The sequence below is a fragment of the Hemitrygon akajei genome, chromosome 10 (assembly GCF_048418815.1).
Source record: "Hemitrygon akajei chromosome 10, sHemAka1.3, whole genome shotgun sequence".
In the NCBI taxonomy this organism is placed as follows: Eukaryota; Metazoa; Chordata; class Chondrichthyes; order Myliobatiformes; family Dasyatidae; genus Hemitrygon; species Hemitrygon akajei.
Genome location: NC_133133.1, coordinates 161,617,411 through 161,638,638, shown reverse-complemented (window position 1 = coordinate 161,638,638; position 21,228 = coordinate 161,617,411). Strand labels below are relative to the sequence as shown.

The following is a 21,228-nucleotide window of genomic DNA, read 5'->3' as shown; positions in this document are numbered from 1 at the left end:
ACTGCATTCAGAAGGAGAGTGAGTGCATGGATACGTAGTCTGGAGCAGGCTTACAGCCTCAATGCAGTGAAGAGCAGAGCAAACATCGTGGAGCAGCAAGCATAACCGACCCGACCCGACCCTCGCCTCCAGCTTGATGCACCTGGCCCAGTGCTTGAATCGTCCAAGCATCGGGTTATTCTTCCCTCTAACATCCGGGCCCTGTCACTTCAACGGGCTCTGAGCCTGGACCCCGCCAGCACATTTTGGTCCATACCTGACCTTTCCAGATCGGCCCTGCGCTGAAATCACCCACGCCTTACTCTTGCTTTAGGTGGATGGGCTCCGAAGCTTCTCTGCTTCGCACGCCATGACTCCGTCTCGAACTGGTTTCGACCCACTTGTCCTCAAGCATGCCCCGACCTCGCTCTGACTTTGCATTGCTTCCAAACGCCTAAACCCTCGAGTCAGCCTCACCTTCTCTCGCCTCTTCATTGCTTGCGGTTATCGTTTACCATAATGAAAATCAGGCTAAAGACGAACTATGAACAGCATAACTATAATCTTCAGATTGTGTGGCATTTACATCTTTCCCTTTAGATTAACTGGTATTTTGGTACTTGACTGTTAAAAAGCCTTTTTTACTCTGTTTACTCAGCTATTAAAGAGAATCGATCGTCAACTCTGAAGCCAATATAAAAAAATTAACTCTTACAACCAAAGTCAACCAATATCAAGTGCCAGACGGCCATAAGACCCCATTCTGGGCAATTGATGCCCTTCAGAAAAGGAAATGTACCATCTTTACCTGGTCTGGCCCATTTGATTGCACCACAAGTTGTTGACTCTTTACAGCTCTTTGAGGCTGCATAGCAAGCCACTGTATTCAAAGGACATTTAATGCCAGCATTGACATTAATGGTCTCATCCTGCAACATTTAGGAATTTAATCTGGTTTGACTTTTGCCATCTGGCAGGAGCTAGATTCTCCCTATTTTCATTACTCATTCATTACGTGCCGAGTCACATGATGTGGGCGATCATAGTCCTGACCATGGCTGTTCTTGAGAAATTTTTCTACAGAAGTGGTTTACCTTCTCCTTCTTCTAGCCAGTGTCTTTACGAGCCATTATCAATACTCGTCAGAGATTGTCTGCCTGGCATCAGTGGTCGCATAACCAGGATTTGTGATATGCACCGGCTGCTCATACGACCAGCCACTATCTGCTCCCATGGCTTCATGTGACCCTCGTCAGGTGGGGGGGGGGGGGGGGGCTACTAAGTAGGTGCTACACCTCGTCCAAGGGTGACCTGAAGGCTGGCGAAGGGAAGGAGCGCCTTACACCTCCTTTGGTAAAAATGCACCTTCACCCTCCCACCCAATTTTCATGATTATGGCTTAAAAGCAGCTTGTAAAGAGGTGCCAGTGTAGAGTTTGAGACAAATTAAATAAAGATTTAGCCAAAGTGTAAGAAGCAATTGTAACCTTGAGTCAAATCTTGAGAGCTAGAGTCAAATGTATAATCGAGCAGCTTTCTGATAGTCAGACATATAAAAATTTCAATATTCTCCTTAAATAAAGTGAATTAAAAATAACTGAAATAATGAAACAGACGATGATATTATGCTTTCAAATTCAGTTTTTAAAGAGATCTGAACTTATTTACAGATGTGATTTGTATTAATTAATCCACTCGATATTTTTGCCATATATTATTTAAACTGTCTTTAATTTCTTGCTCTGGTTTAAAATATACAAAGGAAATCACACTTCGGAGAAGATTATTTGCATAAAACCAGACACCAGACAGTTTTGACACAAGCACATCTATGGTGTTGGAGTGGAGTTAAATAATGACATCACAATTTCCTTTGTCTACTAGACATGTGTAGGTGAGAAATATTAAAATAGCTTAGAGGCTCATTCTAAAAAGAATAAAATAATTAAAATAGATCAAGGCGGTGATCCAGATGACATTCATCTAATGGTTATTAAAGACTTGGGAGTTTGTGCTGTGCAATTAAAGTCATCCAGTGTGTTTTTTTTTTAAACATTGGACCACATGTTCATTATTACTTTCTTGTGCACTTTAGAGTCAGTCAACAGGGTTTAAAATTTGAATGGAAATGAAAATTAACATGGATAATAAGATTGTTAAAATGGGACATTGGGCTCGATGTCAGATCCTACCCCAGACATGGGTCTTCTCACCAGGACTCTATTTCACTCCTATACGCTGACTGAACACTACCTATGTCATCAATGAATTTATATATGGCATCGGATGTGTGTAGATTAGCTATTATATATGGTTTATTATCCTGTCTGATATGGGAGCAGCTGAGCAGCAGTCCGTAAGTCCCTACAAGGGCTTGTGAGAACAACTGTGAGGCTCACAGGGGTCTCCCTACCATCCATCGGGGACATTTATCAGAGTGCTGTGTACACAGGGCCCTTGGTATTAGCAAGGATCCGATCCAACCATCCAGCGTTCTTGTTGACTTTCCACCATCGGGCAGGAGACTCCGATGCATAAAAACAAGAACGGGCAGGATGAGAAACAGTTTCTTCCCTCAGGCCGTTAGGCTTCTGAAACTCCCTGCAGCATCACATTCAAAATCTCACCGGTTAACCTGTCCCGTACCTTACAATATTTAATTTATGCACTTTACTTTGTTTATTTATGTGTAATTCATCTGTAGATTTTAATCCTTACTTTCCTAAGTTATTGTGTGTTATGCGTACCGCTGTGCGTTACACCCTGGCTCGGAGGAACATTGCCCTCGTTTGACGGCATACATGTGTGTAGTTAAATGACAATAAACTTGACTTGTTAGGATGACCATAGCTCAACAGCCTCAAAGGTCCGCAGGGAGTTTTCATGCCGTACACAGGAGAAACTAAAGATACAAGGAAAGAATTAAATAAAAGTAGCCTTTTCTCACAGGACAATTCAAATTGGGAGGTGGTATGACTAATTAGCGAAAGGATGAGGGAAGTGGACTATAGCTTTACATTACCCCCATAGATATCTGGTGAATAACGAGAAACTGTATCAAGGTGTAAAAGAGTTAGAACAGGAAAACAAAAAATAAGGTACAAGGAACGTGAAACTGGGAAAATTATTTCCATGGCCATTGGGGAAGGCAAAAACTTTCATCGTGCCATGAATAATAGATGAAGGAAAGAGAAATGCAAGGAACAGAAAGGGAGCATCAACATGATTTAAGATGGACCTATTGGGCCACGGAATGGACCATTCTTCCAGCTTCTATATTTTCCAGTGAAAAATATGCCATGTAGAATTTGCCGATGACACCACTGTTGTTAGACGAACCCCAGACGGAGGTGAGTCAGCGCGCTGAATTAGGACACCTGGTTGGGAAGTGTTGCCACAACCACCTCTCGGCTCAACATCAGACAAACTAAAGAGCTGCTTATTGACTTGAGAAAGGGGAAGGAGTGCAGATATGCACCAGTCTACGTTGGGGGGAAATGAGTAGTGGAGAGAGTCAGCAGTGTTAAATTCCTGGATGTTAGCGTATCAGATTACCTGTCCTGTGGCCAGTGCATGGATGTAATTACAAACAAGGTCTAACAGAGTCTTCTTCACATTCTTAGGAGGTTATGGAAGTTCAGTATATCACTGAGCATGAACATCAACATGATTTAGAGTAAATACCGTGCAATGGAATGGACCAATTCTTGCAAACTAGTAAATTTCTGAAGATCCCATCTGGTTGCACCATGGCCTGGAATGGCAATTTGAATGCACAGGAACAGAAGAAGCCACAGACAGTAGTATATTCAGCCCAATGCATCACAGGCACATCTCTCCCCACCATTATAGCATCTACAGGAGGCACACTCAAGGAGGCAACGCTCAAAGATCCCCACCATCTGGGTCATGCCATTTGCTCCTTGCTACCATCAAGCAGGAGGTTTGGAAAGCTCAGGTCCCACACCAGAAAGATCAAGAACAGCCATTTCCCCTAAACCACTCCGCTCTTGAACCGACCAGCAAAACCTTAATTATATAAGGCCATGATCAATTTGCACAAAATGACATTTGCTTTTGTTCTAATTGTGAACTTTCATGTAAAAAGTGGGTACAAGTTATGCTTCTGCTTTCCTTGTGAATGCTGCTATGAGCCTGTGACGTTGCTGCAAGCTACAAACGTTTGTAGTTTTTCCACCGCACATGGGCATATTTGTACTTGATAATAAACTTGGCATTGACTTTGGAAACCCTTTAGTAAAATGGCAGGAAGATGAAGACGCTCCAATTAGACCTCATCCCTTTATTTTGAGATGAGGAGAAGCAATTGTGTGTTTTGAATACAAAAGTTCAACCAACAGCATTGCCAGTCAGGTTAAGGAAGCGACAACAGATGGAAAGCAACAAGCCTCAGGTTTTGATATTTTCCCTCATCCATTTTCACAATGATTCTACACAATTTGGAATGGGAAAGTGTAAGAAACTTCAGGCTGAAATCATAGAAACCACACCTTAAAGGTATTCATTTAAAGATTAGTTTTATCTGTCACACGTACATTTAAACATCAAAACAAATGAAGCATTTCCCTTACTAGCTATTTTAATCAATTTGCCTTTCTTCCAATTGCTTGAATTATTTCAGTGATCATAAACACAAATAAATTAAGCAGCCACAAAATCACATTTAAAAATATAATTTTCCTTCTCAAATGCCCGATTGTGTACATCACCTGAACAATATAGCCCAACTATAATTCCAACTTTATTTCCAGTCAATAAAGTGTTACAGTTCATGCCTATACACTCCAATTTTCCAAAACAGATTGCCAAGTCAAAAGCTAACAACTTGCAGCAATAAAACCAACTTGACTTGCACCATCTGTTGGGCAAGTACACAGAGCTGGAAAAATATTCTAGGTTTTAGTAATGTGATACTTGATTATTGACATTCGGGTGCAAGGTGGAGATACGTCTCTACCGAAGGAGGTGTAAAGCACTGCTTTACCCTACAAGCTAAGCTTGCAGGTCACCATTGGGCAAGGTGTAGCCTGCTTAGTGCCACCCCCCCCCCCCACCCACCCCAATTAGGGTCACATGAAGCCATGGGAGCAGGTGGTGGATATTTGTTTGAGTATCTGGTACATATCACAATTCCTGGTTATGTGACAACTGATGCCAGACACCATCTCTGAAGAGTATTGATACTGGCTGGGGTCACAAGTCTTACAAAGGCGGCAGCAATAGCTAACCTCTTCTGCAGAAAAAATTGCCAAGGACAATTAAGATCAAGACCATGATCGCCCATATTATACAACATGACACTTGATGATCATGGCGATGATATTTGATTGTTAAGTCAGTAGAACTTAAAGGACAACATAATGAAGACCAATGGAAACACAAGGGAACGTACACACAAGGGAATATCAGCCAAACATGAAGCATGGATGGAAATGGACAGTCAATGAAATCTGCATCATCATTAGAAAGCAAATTCAATATTAGCATTCATCTCGAGAGGACTAGATTATATGACAAAGGATGTAATACTGAGCCTTTATGAAGGATTGGTCAGAGCACACTTGGAGCATTGTGAGCAGTTTCGGGCACCTTATCCAAGAGATGAGTTGGCATTGGAAAGTCTCCAGAGGAGGTTTATGAGAATGATCCCAGGAATGAAGGGGTTAAGATATGAGGAATGGTTGATGACTCTGGGCCTGTACTTGCTGGAGTTTAGATGTAGGGGGATCTCAAAGGCCTAGATACAGTGGACGAGGAAAATATGTTTCCTATAGTGCAGAGTCTAGGACCAGAGGGCTCAGCCACAGAATACAGGGACATCTCTTTAGAACAGAGATGAGAAAGAATTTCTTTAGCCAGAGGGAGGTGAATAGAATTCATAGCCACAGATCTCTATGGAGGCCAAGTCATTGGGCATATTTTAGGTGGAGGTTAATAAGTTCTTGATTAGTAAGGGTGTCAAAGGTTACAGGGAGAAGGCAGTTTGGGGTTGAGAGAGATAATAAATCAGCCATGATAAGAATGGCAGGACAGACTTAATGGGTATGCTATTCTGCCCCATTGTCTTATGGTCTTAAGTTGTTAAGGTCTTATGGTCTTACAGTTTGTATAGAGTCTAACGTACACACTGCGAGCATTGTCAGCAGAACACACTGAATCAGAAGCTCAACAATTTTTTCTTTGCATATCGCAATGCAGCACACTCCACAACCAATGACTCACCAGCTGTGATGTCCCTGGTTTGTCCCTTGCGCTCATGTTTGAATCTCCTCAAACCCGGCCTCAGAAGAATAATACAGCACAAATAGCTGGGACAAACTGAGGACTCCTCAAACAAGGGGGTTCAATGTTTCACTCCCGGACAAACGGTCCTGATGAGGGACTACAGAGATGATCAAAGATGGGTATTTAGAAAGATTACGGACAGAAATGGACTACTCTCCTACATAGTGTCGATTGTGTCTTGAGGTCACCTGGAGACGGCACATCAATCAGCACAGAAGTGCAGAGTTAATTGTTGGAGGGAAAAAAAAAGATGTCCAGAGCTGTCAGAACCACTTGCTGCAATCCCAGAGTCAACTCCTACAGCTACCAAAGGCGGCCTAGAACCCGAGTTTGCTTCACAACTACAAGTCTCACCTTCCAGCAGAGTAACCCCTCTTGAAAGGAAAGACATTAACCCGCAAGAGTAAGAAATTCCTCTACAGCAATTAAATATTTAGGCCCGAATGGGAGAGTTTAAAATTTAATATGCTGTGGATGTCTGTATAGAAGTTGCATTATAGAGTGTAACGTGTCTCTGTGTGTCTGTATAATATGACGAGAGAGCAAGATTTACATATTAGAGTTGAGATGCATTCTATATTGAATTAGCATTTATAGACAAGCAGGGAGGTAATGTATTTAATATTTGAGTAATATTGTAAACATATTGTTTAATTAGACATAATTCATTCAGGGTTATAAATAAAAGTAAAAGGGAGAGGGGCGGAGGAAAAGAGATTACTGGAAGTTAGATAAATTAATGTTCATACCATGAGGTTGGAGTCTACCCAGACGGAATCGGAGACGTTGCTCCTCCGACCTGAGAGTGGCCTCTTCGTAGCAGTAGAGGAGGCCATGGACCAACACGTTGGAATGGGAATGGAAGTAGAATTAAAACGGGTGGCCACCTGGAAAACACGTCTGTTGTGGCGGATAGAGCAAAGGTAGTGGATTGGTCCACACTGGTCTCGCCGCTGAACTCAATTAATTTATAAACAAGGTTGAAATCTGGCACCTTGCTTGGATTACTGAAATTTTATACAGAACTGCTTTGCCATCCTTGCCGGTGTGTGCAGCTCTTAACAGTTGTGACACTGATGCGAGGCGACAAGGATTAATGTTGGAAACAAGTTTTCCACAGAACTGACCCGGATCCTGTTTGACCCAGGCCAATACCTGATCCCGACCCCTGTGCCATTCCTGCAGTTAGTTGTACTCAGGTACCACTCATCCAGGTGACCTGCATCCACGACCATCCTGCTCTCTGCTCTCTAAAGGTCTTTAATGCTCACAAGCCCTTAGACTGCTCAAATAGATTAAAATCATTACAAATTAGCAGAGGAGCAGAGGGATCTGGGGGTACATGTCCACAGATCCCTGAAAGTTGCCTCACAGGTAGATAGGGTAGTTAAGAAAGCTTATGGGGTGTTAGCTTTCATAAGTCGAGGGATAGAGTTTAAGAGATGCAATATAATGATGCAGCTCTATAAAACTAGTTAGGCCACATTTGGAGTACTGTATCCAGTTCTGGTCGCCTCACTATAGGAAGGATGTGGAAGCATTGGAAAGGGTACAGAGGAGATTTACCAGGATGCTGCCTGGTTTAGAGAGCATGGATTATGATCAGAGATTAAGGGAGCTAGGGCTTTACTCTTTGGAGAGGAGGAGGACGAGTGGAGACATGATAGAGGTGTACAAGATATTAAAAGGAATAGACAGAGTGGACAGCCAGGGCACCACTGCTCAGTACAAGAGAACATGGCTTTAAGGTAAGGGGAGAGAAGTTCAAGGGGGATATTAGAGGAAGGTTTTTCACTCAGAGAGTGGTTGGTGCGTGGAATGCACTGCCTGAGTCAGTGGTGGAGGCAGATACACTAGTGAAGCTTAAGAGACTACTAGACAGGTATATGGAGGAATTTAAGGTGGGGGGTTATATGGCAGGCAGGGTTTGAGGGTCGGCACAACATTGTGGGCTGAAGGGCCTGTACTGTGCTGTACTGTTCTATCTATGTAAATTAGTGAATACCAACTCTGGTTAAAGACTGCTAGAAGTGGATGCAATCGGTCAATAATCCCCATCCCCCACCCCTCTACGTCCAACATTTGCTTTGCTTCTGGATTTCTATGAAAAACATTAACATTAGGAATGAAGTTGAATTAGGAAAAAACAAAGCACTCTCCTGCACCAATAGACAAAGAAAGTTCTGGAAATACTGCACAGATCAGGCAGCATCGACAGAAAGAGGAACAGAGGGGTTATAGCCCTTCACCACAACTAGGAAAAGTTGCAGAGGTGGAGGAGGGTGGTGAGAACCAAAGTAATTTTGAGGTGGGAGAACAAGAGAGAGACTGGATGACTCACATGGCCATCATGCCATAATGATGGTGGAGGCTTGATCACTTAAACTGATCCAATTTAGAAAAGACACAAAACAAAAAAAAAACTTAATCTCCATCTGTCAGCTGGCACCATTATCATTTGTTCTGTCTCTCCAACAATCACAGACATTCCTTTTATTCTATACACCTGTCCCTCTTCTCTGCAATCAGCCCGAAATGTTATTTTTGTTTCTACACCTGCTGAAAATTTCTCATGTTTCCTAGTTTTTAAAAAAAATATTTCAGATTTTTAGCATCTGTGGATTTTTTTCCTTGCATTTTTTTTAAATTTAATGAGGTTTGGAAGTACTATTCAAATGAATGGAGTTACTCTACATACATCAGCCACCTTGACAATACCCTGAGGGTCTGAATGCAAAATCAACTCACAATGTTTGGACTCGAAGCTGAGAGCAGGAAGACAGAAGTAGCAACATCAGATATCCAGCTTGCACCTGACTTCCAGGATGTAATGAGCAGGTATATCTGAGAATTTACCTTAAGAGTATTCTCAAAAATTTGTAGCACATCACACCCAGTTAACTGTGCAGTGAATTATTAAAAATAACAGGTCTATAGTGTGCAACTCTGATCAAACAGAGCTCCATTAATGTATTAATTAGTTGGTTAATAATATCAATCAGCACTGTGTAGCTGGACAAAGAAATAATGCATATGAAAAGGACATTACCTGGTAGGCTTTGGGCAGTCTTCATAATTTCACAAAAGCCATCTTTTCTGCAAAGGGTATTCTCTAATCCTGGTATCTTGTTTACCTGGAAGTAAATCATTGATCAATGATACTACTTTTCCCTCTGTGAAATAAATGACAAATTTCAAAAGGTGCTTTGGATGATTTTTCTGACGATATTCCCAGCATTTAAGACCAAAAAGAGATGAATGGTCTTGACCTCTGTGTTGCCAAATTCTACTGCCCAATGTTACCCTGAAAGACTTCTTTTACTACAGTGAAGAGATTAGATCAATTGTTACATATCCTCAGTCTTGGTTAAGTGAGGGAAAAAAAAACCTACCGTAGATTCCGGACTACAGAGCGCACCTGATTAAAAGCCGCTGGCTCTAATTTTAGAAAGAAAATCAATTTTTTACTTGTAAAGGCCGCACTGGATTTTAGGCCGCACCGGATTTTAGGCCGCACCGGATTTTAGGCCGCAGGTGTCCCACGTTGTAATATGAGATATTTACACAGAAAGATATTACACGTGAGGATTTTTTAACTTTTAATTAAATCCATATGGTAACAAAAACAAATACATATTGCAAATGCTTTTTTTCGAACCGTGCCCGTAACGCGGCTACTTTTAAATATACGTTGCGTATACTTCTTTACTGAACAACATTCCAATATCTCCTAACGACTGGTAAAAAATATATATACTGCAGCCTACCAGGAAAAGTTATTGATCGCCTTTAACTTAAAAGCAGCGTTTTGGCTCCGCCGCTCCCCCCCTCCTTTCCGTTTATCGCAAACTGGTATCCCACAAGACGCGGCGAAACCGGGTGTGACGTCATAGCATCCCGCGATGTAGTACAGAAAACAAATATAGTTAAAACTCTTCTAACTTTAACTAGAAAATGAATTACTAAGCGAAAATATTATAAACTAAATAACTGCCATAAAGGCAGCACAATGCTTTTCTTCGAGTGTTTTCCATGTTGATGAGGGTGAGTACAAATGACTGATTTACAATAATTTAATTGTGAAAGTGCGCTTGATTTATCGTACAATTTCATTGGACCTCTGTGAACTACTCATCAATTTTATTGGTCTACTGTTACGAGGCAAAATGTTTACGAGGCGGCATGAAAAAAAAAAATGCATTAGCCGCTCCGTATTAAAGGCCGCAAAGTTCAAAGCAGTTCAAAATGTGGGAAAAAAGTAGCGGCTTAAAATCCGGAATCTACGGTAATCTGTTTGAAGTCAATTATGGGCAAGAATGCCTCAAGTACCAAGAAAATACGGAGGGAAGACATTAAAGTCAACAAAGTATTTCTTTAACAATATATTGTAGAAAATCAAAAATAAGATGAATTTGATATGAAAGTTAAATCAAAATAGACTAGAGAAATATTAAATATTTTTATTTAGTTAGTGTTTTATTGAAATTAAATTCCTCCAGCATTTTCCATGTGTTGTTCTGGGTTTCCAGCATCTGCAGAATCTCTTGCATTTATTAATTATTGGAACTCCAATGCTCAAACATTCAATATAATGAGTAACTCAACACACTCAAGATGCAGGTGGAACTCAGCAGGTCAGGCAGTGGGGAAGTGCAGTGCAGTAGGGAATCATGTAAGAAACTAGGAGGGGGGGAAGAGGAAGAGTCTGATAGGGGAGCACTGTGGCCCTGTCTCTCCATAGCCTCCTCGAATGCCACTTTCAAGCTAGACACAGATTACAGGAGTAACACCTCATATTCCATCTGGTAGTCTCCAACCTGATGACATCAACATCAATTTCTCTAACTTCTGGTAACCAGTCCCCTCTGTTTATCTCTCTGGCCCATTTTCCCCCTTTCTCTTCCCCATTCTCATCCTTATGACCTGCCCATGACTCACACCTTCCTCGATTCGGTTTCCCTTCTCTGTCCCTTTATCCCATGGTCTATTCTTCTATCAAATCCCCCCTTGTTCAGCCCTTTGCCTCTTCCAGCTATGCCCTCACAATAAATATGGCTTGCAAATAACTTAAAAGGCCATCAAAAATTAAATCAAGATGAAAACTGGCAGAACATTTAAAGTGGAGTGGGTCAGTCAAACTCCTTGCTGCCTTCAAACTTCCAATGGTAATCTATTCTTTAGCACTTCAAACATGCAGATTTGATCCAATGACATCTTTGCGATCCAATCCTTAACTCTGTTCAGGGATCTGAGAGAAGGAGCTGTGAAGGTTCCCTGAGATTTTTTTAAATTTCTCTACACATTGGGTGTTTGATGATCTTTTTTTGTTTTAATGAGTTCCTTTGGTTTGTAGATCTCTGTAAGATGACGAATCTCCAGGTGGTATAAAGTATAAATATTTGATTATAAATGTACTTTGACTTTGGCAGTAGGACCTGAACTGCCTGGGAGGTGACTTATATGCAAAAACAAAACCCAGACATACAAACAACTGAATACATAGGGCCTATAAAAAGTATTCACCTCCCCCCACCAGAAGTTTTCATGTTTTATTGTTTTACAACATTGAATCACAGTGCAGTTAATTTGGTTTTTTTTATGCTGATCAACAGAAAAAGACCCTTACATGTCAAAGTGAAAACAAATCTCTACAAACTGATCAAAATTAATTACAAATATAAAATACAAAGTAATTGATTGTATAAGTATTCACCACTCCCCCCTTTAATTCGACACATCAAATCATCAGGGATGCAGCCAATTGCTTTTGGAAGTCACATAATTAGTAAACAGAGATCTGGTTTTTTTTAGACCTGGATGTGGTCAAGGTGTTTCAATTGATTGCTTTAAAAATACACCAGTATCTGGAAGGTCTGACTGCTGGTGAGTCAGTATCCTGGCAAAATCTACACCATGAAAACAGAAGAACACTACAAGCAACTCTGTGAAAAGGTTATTGCAAATCACAAGTCAGGAGATGGATACAAGAAAATTTCCAATTCACTGAATATCCCTTGAAGTACAGTTAAGTCAATAATCAAGAAATGGAATGAATATGGCACAGCTGTAAATCTGCCTTCGGCAGCCTGTCCTGTCCTTAAAAAAACTGAATGACCGTGCAAGAAGGGGACTAGGCCACCAAGAGACCTATGACAACTCTGGAGGAGGTACAGGTTTCAGTGGCTAAGATGCGAGAGACTGCTCATACAACAACTGTTGCCCAGGTGCTTCACCAGCCACAGCTTTATGGGAGAATAGCAGAGAGAAAGCCACTGTTGAAAAAAACTCACATGAAATCTCAGCTAGAATTTGCCAGAAGGCATGTGGGGTACTCTGAAGACAGCTGGAAGAAGGTTCTATGGTCTGATGAAACCAAAATTGAGCTTTTTGGCCATCAGATCAAACGCTATGTTTGGCATAAGCCAAACATCATGCATCACCAAAAACAGACCATCCCTACTGTGAAGCATGGTGGTTGCTGTATCGTGCGATGGGGATGCTTCACTGCAGCAGACCCTGGAAGGCTTGTGAAGGTAGAGGGTAAAATGAATGTAGTAATATCCTGGAGGAAAACCTGATGCAGTGTGTAAGAGAACTGTGACTTGGGAGAAGATTTGTTTTCCAGCAAGACAATGACCCCAAGCATAAAGCCAAAGCTCCACAGGAATGGCTTAAAAACAAGGTTAATGTCCTGGAGTGGCCAAGTCAGAGTCAGACCACAATCCAATTGAGAATTTATAGCTGGACTTGAAAAGGACTGTTCACTCATGATCCCCATGCAACCTGACAGTGCTTGATGCGGTCCTGGGTAGGTCTGTAGTCTAGTGTAGTTTTTTTCCTGTGTTGCTTTTTCACGTAGTTCAGTCTAGTTTTTGTACTGTGGCATGTAACACCATGGTCCTGAAAACACATTATCTCGTCTTTACTGTGTACTGTACCAGCAGTTATGGCCAAAATGACAATAAAAGTGACTTGACTTGACTTTGTAAAGTATAATGGGGAAAAATAGCAGTGTACGGATGTGCAAAGCTAATAGAGACCTATCCACACAGACTCAAGGCTGTAATTACTGCCAAAGGTGCACCTGCAAATACTGACTTGAAGGTGATGAATAGTTATGCAATCGATTACCTTGTTTTATCTTTGTAATTAATTTAGATCACTTTGTAGAAATTTGTTTTCACTTCGACATGGAAGTCTTTTTCTGTGATGGTGTCAAAAATGCCAAATTAAATCCACTGTGATTTAATGTTGTAAAACAATAAAACATGAAAACTTCCAAAGGGGAGGTGAATACTTCTTATAGGCACTAAATTCAAACCCCTAACGGGGCAGTAAATGAACACCCATCTAGACTGGCTCAAGCTTCCCTCTCCTTGCACTGCATAGACACCCTGAACTAGGCTGCTGACTTCTCCTGCTTCTACCTACCACTCATATAGTTGACTGGACACCCAAACTGGCCACTGTACCACCCATGTCCCTTTTAAAATAATAGCCCATGGTAGAAAGTAATTAAATCAAAAAGCAATAAAATTTTAATTCTTGATAGACCCCTACATATGCCCGAAATGTCCTGTACAATTCCTTTGCACTACACAATACACTATGGCATGAAAACAAAAGATAATTCCATTAGATTAACTAATTGTACATAATTACCAACACACAAACATTGATAAGATTGAAAAAATATTTGCTTCATTTGTAATCTAGTATTGTTATGATACAAACCATTAATTATGTCAAATTATCTTGGGTTTAGATGCTGACAGACCTTTGGCTACGTAATCACATTATAGGAATATAATTTAAGGCTGAGGTTCCCAACCCAGGGTGCATGGACTCCTTGGTTAATGGTAAGGATCCATGGCATAAAGAAACTTGGGAACTCCTGATTTAAGATGACTGACTTTCTGTCAAAAGGCCTTCATTGTGTACAAGCAAAGTCTCAACCTGCAGTGATGTTAAAAAATTTTCTATGACTTATGTCATTACACAGCAGCTCAGGTTCTGAAGGGTTACTTTAGCCTATTACCAGCTTTTGAAGTTTGATGTGTCTGGCAAAAGCAAAACTCAGAACATTATTGTAAACAAAGGCAAGACCTGTCATAACTCCAGAGAAAATTACCTTCTGATGGAGTCGGAGCTGTTCAAACATTTCCTTTTGAAGGCACCTGTCATCATCAAGTTCATCTGATGTGAAACAAAGCAACAAGTCCCAGTGTTCAGCTCCTAAAAAGAAAGCAATTATCATCAAGTCTGTTGTCAACAATCTTCTGACACCAGTGAAACACATTGGGCCAGATTATGCTCTAAGCATCTCCTGAACCGTGCTACTCTTAAAGGAGCTCTAAATCTGCAGACGTTGCCATTATTAGTAAACCAGACCAGTACAGTGCTCTGTGCAAATGGAGCAACAGCCATATTTCTCCTTAACCAGTCAAAATCCTGACCATACCAAGAACTATCTTAGCTGGTAAAGAAATGAGTGGCAGGCAGTCAATAAGGCAACTGCCTCACAAATCCAGTAAACTACGTTTGATCCTGGCTCCTGGTGCCATCACTGGAATTTGCACATTCTCATGCCCTGAAATCATTCAAATCAAATCAAGTTTAATTGTCATTCAAGCCATACATCTAAACGAGACAGCATTCCCCTGGGTCTAAGGTGCAAAAACATAAGCACATTCAAATAAGTTGGGTAAGAAAACACATTTTTAGTCCAAGATCCTGAGCAACAAGACCCGCAAATTGATGGTTCTCAGCAGTCCGGCCTGCAATTCCACTGATCCAATGCTGGAGGACAGCACCAATGGGAGAGGCTACCTGCAACTGAGCCCAGAAGGCAGGCTACAATGCAAGCCTTCGGCTTGAGCCCTAGTCCTTGCTACAACTGAGGCAACTCTCTCCACCAAACATTCGGATCAGTTGGTTAATTAGCCATTGTAAATTTCCCAGAGTGTGTGCAGCCAAAGTGGACAAAGAGTTAGGAAGAACATGGGGAGAATAAAATGGATTAGAGTGGGATTAGTGTAAGTAATGGTAGTTAGTAAGGATTTGACTTTATGTTCTATGACCCTATGACTTGGTGAGCCAGGGGGCCTGTTTAAGTGCTGTACCTTTGTGACTCTAGATCAGTTGGAATATAATTCACTGATATATAATGTTTTCTCATGACAGAGAAGGGCATTCTGAGCAAACTGGTTTATAGGGCAATCTTATCTCCCCCCCCCCCCCAGAACCTGCACTCCCACCAGTATCTATACTTGGATAATTTTACAGTGGCCTAGTCAGCTACAAACCAGAACGTCTTTGGGATGCATGAGGAAACTGGAGCGCCCAGGGGACACCCGTGCAGCCGCGGGAAGAACTTGTAAACTCAACACTGGAGGTCAGAATCAAACCTGGATCACTGCAGCTGGGAGACTGCTGTACCACCCACCACATGTACAAAATGTAATAACTTTGAAAAATCGATTAAATGGGAGGCAAAGGGGACAATGAAACTTAATTATGATTTTTTTATAATGCCCATTCATAACTTAATAATTTTTATAATGTAATTATAATGCAAAGAAATGGAATGCCATATTAAAACAAAATGCTCAGAGCTAGGGGAATCATTTGACAGTAATTAAGTCATCAAACTGCTAAAGGATTCACTTACACTTTAATCACAAGCCTTAACTATTCCTGCAATGTTAATTGTTTCTTACGGCCTATCATTCCAACTTCATGCATGTCATGTTTCAGAATGGTCAGTGTCTCAGCAGGATACGGTGAGAGCAAAACTTCTGAAAGAGTAGTGCAACTGAGAGAGCACTTGCTCAATTGTTGCATTTTAACTCCATGTACTCATGTCAGAAATTAGTTCTGCAATATTTCCTTCACAAAACACAGCAAGTGCTGATGACCTCAACATACGTCAAAAGCAAGCCAGTAATACGAGATCAACTGTGAATCATTTGGAAAACAGCTGAGTGATACAATTCAATTATAATAAAATTCAGTCGAGACCGCCTGAAGCTCCCAACCTATTCTAAGCGAACAGCTAGACTTTTGCGACAATCAGCATGGCTTTTGTCAAGGGTATGTCATGCCTTACGAACCTGATTGAACTCTTTGAGAATGTGGCAAAACACATTAATGAAGGTAGAGCAGTGGATTTAGTGTATATGGATTTCAGGTAAGGCATTTGATAAGGTTCCCTGTGCAAGGCTCATTCAGAAATTAAGGAGGCATCGGATCAAAGGAGACCTTGCTTTGTGGATCCAGAATTAGCTTGACCACAAAAAGCAGGGGCAGTTGTGGATGGCTCATATTCTGCATGAAGGTCAGTGACCGGTGATGTTCTGCGAGGATCTGTTCTGGGATCTTTGTGATTTTTATAAATGACCTGGATGAGGAAGTAGAAGGGTGGGTTGGTAAGTTTGCTGATGGCACAAAAGTTGGGGTGTTGTGGATATTGTGGAGGGTGACAGAGGTTACACTGGGACATTGATAGGATGCAAAACTGGGCTGAGAATTGGCAGACGGAGTTCAACCCAGATAAGTATGAAGTGGTTCAAGAGCTGTAAGGTAAAGTTACAGCTATAAAGATATTAGTCAGACCCCACTTGGAGTACTGTGTTCAGTTCTGGTCACCTCATTACAGGAAGGATGTGGATACTATAGACAGAGTGCAGAGGAGATTTACACAAGGATGTTACCTGGATTGGGGAGCATGCCTTATGAGAATAGGTTGAGTGAACTTGGCCTTTTCTCCTTGGAGTAACTGAGGATGAGAGGTGACCTGATAGAGGTGTACAAGATGATGAGAGGCATTGATCATGTGGATAGCCAAAGGCTTTTTTCCCCCAGGGCTAAAATGGCTAACCTGAGGGGGCATAGTTTTAAGGCGCTTGGAAGTAGGTACAAGGAGATGTCAGAGGTAAGTTTTTCCCCCACACAGAGTGGTGGGTGTATGGAATGCACTGCCAGCAAAGGTAGTAGAGACGGATTCAACAGGGTCTTTTAAGAGACTCTTAGAAAGATACATGGAACTTGGAAAAATAGAGGGTATGTGGTAGGGTAATTCTAGGCAGTTTCTAGAGTAGGTTACATGGTTGGCACAACAGTGGGCTGAAAGGCCTGTAATGTGCTGCAAATTTTTATGTTTCACCATAATACACACCTATGATTAGATGCCCAAACTAAAATAACCTACAGATGACATCACTACCTTGAAAATAAAGAAAGAAGCTATATATCATTATCTAATCTGAACCCTACATTTTGATGCAGTTATAAAGAAGGCACAGCAGCAGCCATATTTCATTAGGAGTTTCAAGATGATTTGGTCTGTCAGCAAAAGCACTTGAAAGTTTCTGCAGATGTACCATGGAGAGCATCCTAACTGGCAGCATCACTGGCTGGTGCGGGGCAGGGGTGGGGACTACTGCACAGGATTGAGTTAAGCTGCAGAGAGTTGTAAAATATGTCAGCTCCATTATGGACACTAGCCTTCATAGTATCTGGGACATCTTCAAGAAGCGATGCCTCAAAAAGACAACGTCCATCACTGAGGGCCCCCAACACCCAGATCATGCCTTGTTCTCATTGCTGCGTTCAGGTAGGAGATACAGAAGCCTGAAGGCACACACTCAATAATTCAAGAACAGCTTCTTCCCCTCTGCCATCCGATTTCTGAATGGACATTGAACCCATGAAGACTACATCACTATTTTTTTTATTTCTATTTTTGAAATTTCTGAACAGGGAAGAGTGATGAACCTATGAGATTCTTTTCTATGGACAACTCTGGATATATTTGAAGAAATAGGAACCTTTATAAATACAAAATATATCAAGGGAGCAGGAATAGGGTATTGGGGCAGAGGATGAGCCATGATCATTTTGAATGATGGAACAGCTTCAAAGGGCTGAGTGGCCTATTCCTGTATTTATTTTTCAAGTTGCTCCATTCCCAGTTCCTGGGCAATGGTTTAATTGCAAAGATGTGTAATTCTTAGATGAACATATAATAAAGGAGTAATGTGGTTTAAAACCAGGGAGAAATACCATGACAAACTACCTTCACTAATAATACAAGTGGAAACTAGATATCTGTTTCCACTCAACCTGTCACCTATGATATTGTCCATGACTGAAAATGTCTGCAACAATCCCTTGAAAAAAATCAACATTGCGCCCATGAACAACAATTTCTGCACAAGTCACATGGAGCTGATTAAAACTCTGATTTCTGAATAATGGGGCTCTCCTAGGTTGTGTCTTGGAACCATTACATTTATAACTATATGTACACTTCCATCAGCAACACCTCACTAAATGTTAACTGAACTTGTGCACCACCAGACAATATCCATTGAATTTCTTGAAGAACACCCAAAATATACGATAACTATTTGTAACATGGCAATTTCATTCAAACCTTGACCACTCCCACTCCGACATATCTGTCCATGGCCTCCTCTACCGTCAAGATGAGGCCACACGCAGATCAATGGAGCAATACCTTATCTCCCGCCTAGGTAGCCTCCTTCCTGCCGGCATGAACATCCAACTCACTGACCTCCGTTGATACCCCTGCCCCCCACCCTTACCCCCATCCCCATCTATTATTTTAGTCTGGTTCTCTTTCTCTCTCTTTTTCCCCCCTCACTATAATCTCCCCCCAGCCCTACCTTTCTTTCTCTTTTATTTCCCATAATTCTCCACCTTCCCCCAGCCCATTTCCCTCCAGCCTTTCACTTCCCAGCTCTCTACTTTATCCCTCCCCCCACTTCTTATCCCCCCTCGACCATCCCAGGTTACTTCACTCCTGATGAAGGGTTTCGGCCCAAAACGTCGTCACTACCTCCTCCCATAGATGCTGTCTGGCCTACTGAGTTCTGCCAGCATTTTGTGTTTTTTATGTTTTTCATTCAAACCTTCGTTGGATTTCATTTGGGCAACTAATATGCCCCCATGCTTTGGTGGGAATAAAGGCTTCAAAACATATTTGGAGTGTGTATTAGAGATCATAATCTTCTTCAATAGCTTATAAACACTACAGCCAAAATAAGCACCCAGAACTTGAGGCCCAGATTAGTGAGGATCAGTTATTACAGTGTGCATAGTTTAACCATTGTTTACTTAGTGCAGAGGGTGGGAGTGAATATGTCAGATTATAGGAGCAGTAACAGAGCATTTGTATTTTGTAGATATACTGTACAAGCAAATTATCACAGAACTTTTGAAACTGACATGTACCATCCAGCTCTGTCCACACATCAATTATGCCACCACCCCCCCAAAGAAGAACCAGCAATAATTAGACTAGAAAACGTAAAATCTGTTCAATAACAAAGACCTCCAGAAGCTCCCTGAATGGCAACACAATTCTAGGCTTACCCATTAGCAGCCAAAACATCCCAAAACTCAGAACTCTAATTTAAAGACAGGTGAACCAGAATCGGGTTTATTGTCACTTAATGTGCATTTGTTGCTTTTGTGGCAGTAGCGCAAAACAATAAATAAAATAAACAAGTTACCAAAAAAGTAAATAGTGCAAAACGAAGGATAGTGAGGTCGTGCTGGGTTCATGGACGTTCAGAAATCTGATGGCAGAGGGGAAGAAGTTGCTCCAAAAATATTGAGTGTGTGTGTCTTCAGGCTCCTGTACCTCCTCCTGATGGTATAATGAGAAGAATATGATGAGGGTCCAGAATAATAGCTGCCATCATCTTGAAAATATCTTGATGGTGGAAAGGTTTGTGCTTGTGATGGAGGTGGCTGAGTGTAAACCCACTTCAGCCTCTTGATTTTGTGCATTAGTGCTTCCATGCCAGGCAGAGATGCAACCAGAGAACTCTCCACGAAATATCTCTAGAAATTCATCAGAATCTTTGGTAACATCTTTGATCCCAGCAATTTCCTGATGAAGTACAGCCAATGGTGTGCATACTTCATGATAGCATCAATGTGTTGGGATCTATCCAGGATAGATCCTCAGAAATATTGACACCCAGGAACTTGAATCTGTTCACCCCTTGCACAACTGATCCCTCAATGAGGACTGGTGTGTGCTCCCTCAACTTCATCTTCCTGAAGTCCACAGTTAATTCCTTGGTATTGCTGAGGTTGAGTGCAAGGTTATTGTTGGAGCACCACTCAAACAGACAATCTACCTCACTCGTGTACACCTCCTTGTCGTCATCTGAGATTCTGACAACAGTGGTGTTATTTGAGCCGAGTCTAGCCACACAGTCATGGCTGTAGAGAGAACAGAGCAGTAGGTTAAACACACATCCTTGAAGTGTGTGTGTGTGTGTGTGTGTGTGCTGATCGCCGGTTGCAGAGGGAAGTTTCCAGGTCTAAATTTAGAAGCTCGTTGATTAGTACTGAGGAGGTGAAGTTTCTGAATGTGGAGCTGTAATCAACAAAGAGTAGTTTGACATGTACTGCTGTTGCCCAGGTAAAGCTGAGTGGAGAGCCTGTGAGATTGCACCCACTTGTAGACCTGTTGTTCCAGTAGGCAAATTGTAATGGTTCAGCTCCTTGCTCGGCGGGAGTTAGTTCTCACCATGATCACGCTTCCAAAAAGCAATAGTCAATTGTATGTCACTATCCATGGGGAAAGGTTTATCGAGGGACTTTGACAGTGGGTAGAAACTGAGAAACAAAGATTAAAATTGAAAAAAATTTAGTTCCTATAAATTTGCCTACTGTGTGGTTAAATGTAGTAATAAGAAGGGTTGTATTTTTAACTGCATTACCTTACGTGACTTAACGTAAACAAAAGCTGAGGATGAGAGCACCATAAATAGCCAAGCATTCAACCACACTGCCAGCTCGGACAGCATTCCGAGCTCCTCATGTGACAATCCTTTGAAGACTAGAAAATAGCAACAAACTCCTGTTGCAAGGTCACACTGAAGATTAGATCCAGTCAAATATC

General features: G+C 41.5%; 1 protein-coding gene across 1 annotated transcript in view; it reads right to left on the bottom strand.

Annotated features, from left to right (window-relative positions):
• cped1 (cadherin-like and PC-esterase domain containing 1) overlaps positions 1–21,228 on the bottom strand; it is a 245,869-nt gene that overhangs the window by 168,844 nt on the left and 55,797 nt on the right. Inside the window, exons 3-4 of the mRNA XM_073059544.1 lie at positions 14,416–14,519; positions 9,334–9,418 (exon numbers count right to left, since the gene is read on the bottom strand). Of these exons, the coding sequence (XP_072915645.1) occupies positions 9,334–9,418; positions 14,416–14,519 (189 nt within the window). The remainder of the gene's footprint in view (positions 1–9,333; positions 9,419–14,415; positions 14,520–21,228) is intronic.